The following is an 8,581-nucleotide window of genomic DNA, read 5'->3' as shown; positions in this document are numbered from 1 at the left end:
CTGGAACCTGGTACCCTTCTGAAGCTATAGGTGGCTCCTCAGAAATTGGTCTAGCACGAGCATGAATAGCTGCGGGTGTTCCACCTCTAGGTGTTGTTGCACGTGCCCTTGTCTGGGGTCTAGCCCTACCTCTGCACTAGCATTTACCTCGAATAGCAGCTGCAACCTAGGGCGCTAGCTCCTGTTCAACCGCTTCTGATGCACATGTTCTCACCATTTTTTAGAGAATAGAAGAGTAAAGATTCAAACTTTAGGATGAAATAAAGTCGCACGATAGAGAAAGAAGAAAGTAACCTTTCCTAAATATCTATATGCTACTTGATTTAGGGGTGACATATATGCAAGGTGAAGAGTGTATATGCATACAATAAAGCTATATCATATTTGGAATTCTAGGTTTCTTTATGTCTTGCTTGGTTGTGTATTCTTCTTGACTTATGTTTTATTTGATTGTATAACTATGTGAGCCTATTTGTTCATGTTAGAAATAATAGTTTATTTTATGACATCTTATTTGGGCATGATGGGCTATTTTAAATATTGATATACTGTTTTAGCCGTAGTCATACTTTAGATCCTGAGCACACATTCACATCTTTATTTATTATGTCCTTGTGCATGTTGTTGATTACTTCCTGAGCATATGCATACATCCTTAGAGATAGAGATGTTAATACGGATTGATATCATTATGACACATTTGGACATTTGAGTGGAGTGATATTGTTATAGCTGATGGTTTATACCATGCAGTAATTGTGATATTGATATATTATGGCACGATGAATTTCTATGTGGTATATAGATCTGTCCCTCCAAAGTTAGGTGATTACCCATATTACGTTGGGCCCTATGAGCGCAGGTGATACGTGTATCGTATTGAGCATGTGGGATGTACTGGATCATGTTGGAGCACATGGAATATGCTGGCTATTGGTTATGATTGAGTGTTGAGCATGCATGATCATTCTAGATTCATGTAGAAGCATTCATATAGGTGCTATTTAGTGCTTCTTTATATGATGACTTAGCAATTGAACTATGTTCTGGTTATCTCGTTTGAGGAGCATGCTTATCCTACCTCTGATTTTTGCACCTTATTATTATATCTGTTGTTCTTGATTATTTTTCTGTGATTTCATACTATTAGGATTGTCCAGGTTGAGAAGTGAGTATCATGTTTTTTCAAAATTAATCGAAATTTAGCTACTTTTTATGTAAAGATAAAATCTGAACAAACACACCCTTAAAAATTCAGAAAATTCCAGCATAATATGTTGCACTTCAATTTTTTTACATGTGAGATTCCGCAAAATGTGCTGGAATTTCATAATATGCTGGAGTTACAACATAATATGCTGGAAGTTTATACGCATGAACTCCATAATTCAGCATATTATGCTGGAACTTTTCGTGTGCTATAGTTCTAACATAATATGCTGGAAGTTTATATGTAGTAGCTCCATAATCCAGTATATTATGCTGGAACTTTCCGTGTTTCAGCAAAATAATAGCTATTTTTAATGACTTTGCAGACGTTGACTATTTTTCAATTACCAGTCCGAAAACTGGCTAGCTCGTGCTAATTTTACTTTCGATTTCAAACCTCGGTCGGATCATACAAAAAGAGAAATTCCATGCATTATAACTACGAACAAACACGAGCGATCTACGGAGAGACACTAATGCAGAGTTTATTGGGAAACAAAAATAAGCAACCAAACAACATATTAACTAACACAAAGTTTAATACATGTATTCTACATCTTATGCTGCAAACCAAACATGTATTCCCTCGGTCCAATTTGTTTGAGAGTCAAACAAAAAATGGACTCTATTTGATTTGCCCTGGTTTGATTTGTATATTTTATAAAAAGATGTAGTGAGTTTGGTTTCAATTTAGATGAAAACCCAACCAAATCGAACCGTGAACCTAGCCGCAAGGTTGTTAGTTGTCTACCTGCAACATGAGGTATAGATAGATATCCTTTTACAGCCACTGCCAAAACTTATCTGAGGCAATTGATTAAAACGAAATACAAAAATGATCCCAAAAAGTTGCAACCTTTTTTATGATCTTGAAATTGCATATTAATTGAAACTTGCAAAGGAGTAACATTCAACTGCACTATTCTATTTCACATTATATTGGAGCTCCAATTACAATGAAACAGCAATAACAATAACATCAGACAATTGGGCATGGCGAAGAATTCAGCGAACAGAGAGCTCTGATTTAGAAATATTGAAATGAACTGTTCGTGTAGACTACTTTGAAAGACAAAACAAATTCAAGTACACTATACAGTGACTAACACCGAGACTACCCAAATTTTTCTTTCACATCAACTTACATAGAATCTTAATTTTGGTATATCTTTTAACAAATAAACTTGTAGATATAATGAAGGGGTTGATATTAGTGATGTTAATTGGTTTTACAATGTTCAAGAACTACCAGCCCAGTATATGGGAGAATTTCATCTCGACAGGGAACAAATTGCAAATTTTAGGATTAGGCAATCCAAGAGACTATTCTTCATATGATCCTATATATTACATCACAAAGATATTATTGAGGCAGTTTCTGTTTTTGGTAAATGAATTGGGAATGCCTAATTCACATCATGATTTTTGTGGAGGTAAAGGTTTGTTGTCCCCTCCTTTTTGTAATCACTTTTGGATCATGGTCATAAACAGAGGTGGAGCGAGGGATTTAAGTGTGTGGGTTCTAAATTTTAAAATAAAATATTGTTTCCAGGGGGAATCGAACCCTCATCTTTTCCAGCAAACCCACTACCCTTACCATTGAACCAAGACCCCTTTTGTTATTGGGTTCGGCAGTATATATTTATATAGATTTAGTAAATATTTTAATATAAATACAGGGTTCCGGAAAAAGTCACTGGGTTCGCCCAAACTCGCACCCACTACTGTAGCTCCGCCCCTGTCTACGAGGTAGGGTCTATGCCTACCCTTGCCTCTACAAGGCGGCTTAATTTTTTTTAAAGAAAAAAACACCATATATTTTTAGCATAATCAGACACTACCAACCAAAAGCCTATGCGGTACTAAAGAGTCCAAATGGTAGAGAGTAGCGACCAGTGCTTTTCAAAAGTAAAAGGCACTAATGAATTGATAAGTTTTGAGCTCAATTTTGTAGTTTAATGGGTAAAACAGATTGCACTTTTGTGTGTTAAAATAGACTCGATAAAATTCATAATCAATTTAGCAGGATATATTTCAGCTTTCGTTGGAACGGTTAAGCTATGTATAAGCAAATTCACTTAATAAACAGGATATGATGAACAATTTCAAAGAATCACAAACTAAATTAATATTTCCTTAAACTTGTCAAAGAAAGGTTAAAAACGCACATGGAAAGTAGTAGCAGCAGTACTTGGTACTTATTCATCAATTGATACAGAATAGACTAGCTGGCGTTGTGGCGCTTGCGCTTGAATGGAGCAAGGGGTCCGTTTGGAAAGCTATAAATACCAGGTTTAGCCGCCCTACGCGAATGTTTATCTTGGTCTTCATCAGTGTTTTCAAGAAGATATCTTTTGTAATATATCCTTCTCTCATCAAGATAGATATGGTTAGACACACATGTTGGTATCTCAGAAGGTTCCATAAAAAACCCGACCCGAGCACGAAGACCAAAGAAGAGTGCTCTGTTTCCCATGTCCTTAACTCGAACACACTTTTTATTGTTTACATCAATTCGATGAATGATATAATTATCTCTGAAAGTATCTCTTGCAACAGTGAATACTTCCCCATCATCAGATTCCACTAGTAACATGAGCCAAGGATCAACGTAAAATGAGCTATGATCAACACACGGTGATTCTATGACTAATTCCACAACTGGAACATCGTCGTTATCTTTATTATTATTATTATTGCTGCCGATCTTCATGTCCCAAACCACAATAGTCCCACCCGCGTCTAAGGCATAAAGCTTCCCGTTGCTGCAGCAAGTAATGGCAAACCACTGCAACTCAGGTTCGTAATTTTTTAGTTCAGTAAAAACATCCTTTCCAGGTCTCCAAAAAGCCAAACCACTCGATATACATCCATCGTAACGGATAATCAAAACGTAATTATTTAAACACGAACAAGAAGAAGAAGAAGAAGAAGGGCTTGAGGACAAGACAGCCTCAATGATCAAGTCCTTTTCATCACATTCAGGGAGAGTCCTTACATGAGGTAACCTTATTTGGGCACGAGAAAAGGGATGGAACAGACACGTGTCTCCGTGTCGGCCTATAGCGAATAGCCATCCCTTGGATGCAAAGTAACGCTCCTTATAATAATACTTATTCCATTGTCCTAGTCGTCTCCATTTATTTGATACAGTTTGGATTTCTAGAGTTGTTTGAGGGCGGTGTTGCAGGTGGTGGATGGCGGACTTTGAGAGAGTGACAACGTTACGAGCGTGCACTGCACAAGCAAGTTGTGTAATTCCGGTGAAATTCTCCTTAGGGACGGCGGATCTCCAACTGGAGCACACTCCCCTAAATGCAACAAAATCTTCAATCATTTTTAGTTTTTCAGCAATTATAACTAAGAGCACCTCTGGAGTATTTGACCAATTTCCCATCTTATTGTACTCGTAATAAAAAGTTTTATTCTACGGACGGACTATCCCTATTTATAGGCTCTCATGAATTTCCTAATCCTTTTGGGATTCATATCACGGTCCACGTGTGTTTTCTATATTTTTCGAACTCACGTGTGCTTCAAATCCTAATATATGTGGGATCAGGATTTCCGAACCAAATGGTATTTTGCTCGCAAATAGAATCGAATTGACAACCCCAAAAATAAAAGGGGGGTGTGAAGAAGTAGAAGTTTGTTCATATACATGAAAATGCCCAAATTTCTGTAGCACCCGAGTTGGAACAACCAGCAGATGCCATATTTTTAGGAACAGTTTCACAGCTTCATAGATTTATGATCTCTACACAAGTAAATGCAGTTTATTGCTTAAAATTGACCTATAAAAATTTATATAGTAAAGTCATATTTATTTTTAACAGAAAAGTCTAGTATTCTACACCTATACCACACCAGAAATCACTTGGCCGGATTTGTCTAAGTTCCGGCTGCCAAAAGCTGACGTGACATTTTATAATAGTTCACATGCAGAGGCAGACCAAGGATTTGAGCGCGACGGATGCACCACTATTTTTAAATATACCAATTATTAGCGATAAAGTTGTATAACTTGTTAAAAATTTAATTATGATACTTTATTAGCACAGTACAAACTCTCATGTCGTCAAGTTGAAGTCTATCAATGACGCGACTTTGTCAAAATGATTGTTGAAAGAAGGGAGAAAGGTTTGTATTTTTTTTAGTGGAGCGAGATAAGCTACGGTTTGGGATAATTGTAGTTGATCAATATATTCATTTCTGCTAGCTAAGATAACATTTAAATTTCTATCATGCAATTAGCACAAATTGCGTTTTAATATAATGATAAAAATATTTCTCTTATTAAATGTACTATTATTACGAAATCATCTTTTATTAGATGATGTTCTTCGTTTCCGATACGAAGCAAGAAGTCATTGAACAATGGATCTGTTCTTACTTTATATTTCTTGTCAGTTGAATTTTTTTCATTTGACGCCATAAATATAATTTTGGCAAGCTTGTTTTACAATCTCTGCTTTCGTCGATTTTGGAACTATTGGTAATACTTGACAGAAATCACCTTTCAAATCATTAATTTTTCACCAAATGGTTTCGTTGATATTCAATATTGACTCTTACCAACTATTTTTCTTTCTCTTTCTCACATATTTATATTCTTAAATATTTTCTTAGTTGTTGATATCACACAAAAAATTAATTAAAAATATATTATTTGAGTAGAAAACAGTTCAAATATAATATAAAAATATATTATGAAGATATATTTTTTTCTCAATTTCAACGCTTTATTCAATCCATTTAATATTACTTTTATAAAAAAAATTTGTATTGGATATTATGGAGTGGTAATGTACTGCCAATATAGAGGATTCTTATGGAATTGATTTTATTAAAACTTCCTACATATTTTTAATAAGAATTTAATAGACAAAATTTTATTAATTTAAAAATCTTAAATATTAAAAAAATTAAAATAGAAGGTCTTGTAGTAAAAAAGAGAGAGGTTATTTTAGTTATATCCTTTATCTATGAGTTCTTCTAGTTAGTATTTAGGACTATTTTGGTCTATCAATGTTGTATTCGTGCTTTTGTAATAATATAGGCTCTCATTTTTCTAAATGGATTTGGACAATATAATACATTCTCAAATTACATTAGTAATAGGACATCATAATACGTTTTCAAATTAAATTAGTAATAGAAATTTTTAACGTAAATGCTAGAAAGTAATTATACTAATATGGTTCTTAACGTGTAGTATTATATCCTAAACCTGATAGGGTTACAAGGCTAATGTCTAGAATTTCGGTTATGTCCTTTTATTATGAGTAACTATATTTAATATTATAAGGTTATTTTTATAAACCTACATTGTATTCACATATATATATATATAGTATTTTTGTAGAGGCTAACGAGTTTTGGTGACCCTTCTACCATCAATCAATGTAGGTCAAACTCATTTCACATGGAGTAATACCAAAACTAAAAATAAACCCTAACCTACGACATAATGATGGTTGTCATAGCCTTAAACCCTACACCATAATGGTGGCTATTTTAATATTTAAAAAAAGTGTGAATAGAGTTGTTTGCAGTAATTTTTTAACACACAAAAAATAAGTTGCAATCACGAAAAAGGTAAGTTAATTAATCAATTATGAGTACAATTTTATTTGTTTTCTTGAGTCTCCTCTTCGGATTATTCTCCGTGATTTGAGGGTTGGAACAACGTGTTTCTCGAATATAAGATGATGCATACCTTCTTGAGATATATTTGATCTCCATGATAGGATGTTGTGGCTTGAAGTATTTGGTTATCAAGAAGTGTTAGATCACACCTTGATTTATTTATGAATATTTCATAAGTTTATGAAATTTTTGAGATATCTTCTTAAGCAAATATGTACCCCTTTTTATAGGCGTGAGCTAGAATTTAGGGTAGAGTAGCCTTCAAATAACCCTGGTGGGCTCTAGGGTAGCGTAGCCTTTATGCAACCTGATATCGCCCAAACTCACACTATTAATTTAGGTTGCGAGGCGGTCGATGTAATAATAAAAATCTAACGCGAGTCGGGGTCGATTTCACATGGAGCTTAATGTGGGATTAGGTATATACCTAGTGTGAATGTATGACGTGCCTAAGATTACACTTTCACATTTTTATTTGTTGTTTCTACTTTTACTTTTACGCTAAGGTTTGTAATTGTAAAGCTAAGAGATAATGTTTTTGGTTTGGTTTTAGTAATTGCGACTTCCGCCTAGTTGGTTACCTAACGGATTTAGAGCTTCAGGGCATGTTTGGTTGATCGGGATACAATATAGCAATCACACGTAATTACTCACTCTATACCTCTCAGTAGTTTGAGTGATTTTACATAATTCGGCTTTCTCAAGTCCAAATGGGTATCTCACGAAACAAGTGATAAATGCTCAAGTCGGGTCTTACTATCTCTAGATTCAACCCTTTAATTGGGGCTATCAATTTCTTGAGTTCATCCCAATTTCTTGTTAGCCAAGTTTTTCTAGACTTAGTCTCACTTTCTCAAGTATAGACTAAGTCAATTAGGCATGAATTAATGTTTGCAACCATCAATTCTCAAATTCAAGCAAGAACTAGGCTAAAATTTATATACCCTATCACAAATAAGCCCTAAATCAATCACCCATTAAGTACCCATACTAGGGTTCGATCACAACCCTAGCTAAGGATTTAGCTACTCATGGACAATAAAGAAATTAAAGAAGATACTAAGATAAAATGCATAATAATTGATTAAGGAAAGAAAATCTAATGTTTAAATGCTAAACTAGTATAAAGTTGCCCAATACAGTAAATAAAAATGGCTCTAAATGTTCAGGTGCAAAAAATATTTCCTAAAAATGACAAAAAGATCTATTTATATCTAGCTAAAAATATCTGACAAAATTGCCCATGCGAAGGTTGTGCGGCTGCACAATTCTATCTACGGTTTGCACTTTGAGTCGGACTGGTAGGTATGTCTTTTTGCGGTCGCACAAAAGTGAGATGTTGCCGCACTTTCTCTAATTGTACGGACCACACAATTCTGAGTGCGGCCGCACCCTTGCGCTTGGACTGGATCAGAGCTTCACTTTGCGGAGCGCACATTTGTGAGTGCGGTCGCATTTTTGCATCCTGCGGCCGCACAATAATGATGCGGTCCGCACATCTTCAAGCTCCCAAAACTAAAGGTCTCTGAATCTATTCTTCTGCAGCCGCACAATAATTGTGCGGTCCGCACTCTGTGAAGAGAATCTATCAGTGAATCTTTAGAGTTTGCGGCCGCATTGTAGCCCTTTTTGCCTTGTTTTGGTTCTTGTCCAATTTTACTCCTTTTTGAGTTGATTTTCACTTCTTTGGCTCATTTCCCAATATTCTTACAAGAAAGCACAT

The 8,581-nt window shown here is 35.0% G+C and overlaps 1 protein-coding gene across 1 annotated transcript; it reads right to left on the bottom strand.

The window, feature by feature from the left end:
• Nucleotides 1-3,433: 3,433 nt before the first annotated feature.
• On the bottom strand, nucleotides 3,434-4,606 carry LOC107830270 (uncharacterized). Its single transcript, XM_016657784.1, has one exon. It carries the CDS (start codon nucleotides 4,604-4,606, stop codon nucleotides 3,434-3,436), a length of 1,173 nt encoding a protein of 390 aa, XP_016513270.1.
• Between the last annotated feature and the right edge of the window lie 3,975 nt (nucleotides 4,607-8,581).

Source organism: Nicotiana tabacum, chromosome 9, assembly GCF_000715075.1.
Source record: "Nicotiana tabacum cultivar K326 chromosome 9, ASM71507v2, whole genome shotgun sequence".
NCBI classification, from domain to species: Eukaryota; Viridiplantae; Streptophyta; class Magnoliopsida; order Solanales; family Solanaceae; genus Nicotiana; species Nicotiana tabacum.
Note: the sequence above shows the minus strand (reverse complement) of the source record. Positions and strands in the feature narration are given on the sequence as shown.

Bases quoted from the DNA above. Each gene is read 5' to 3' on its own strand.
- LOC107830270 (XM_016657784.1), bottom strand. From the start codon at position 4,606: ATGGGAAATTGGTCAAATACTCCAGAGGTGCTCTTAGTTATAATTGCT.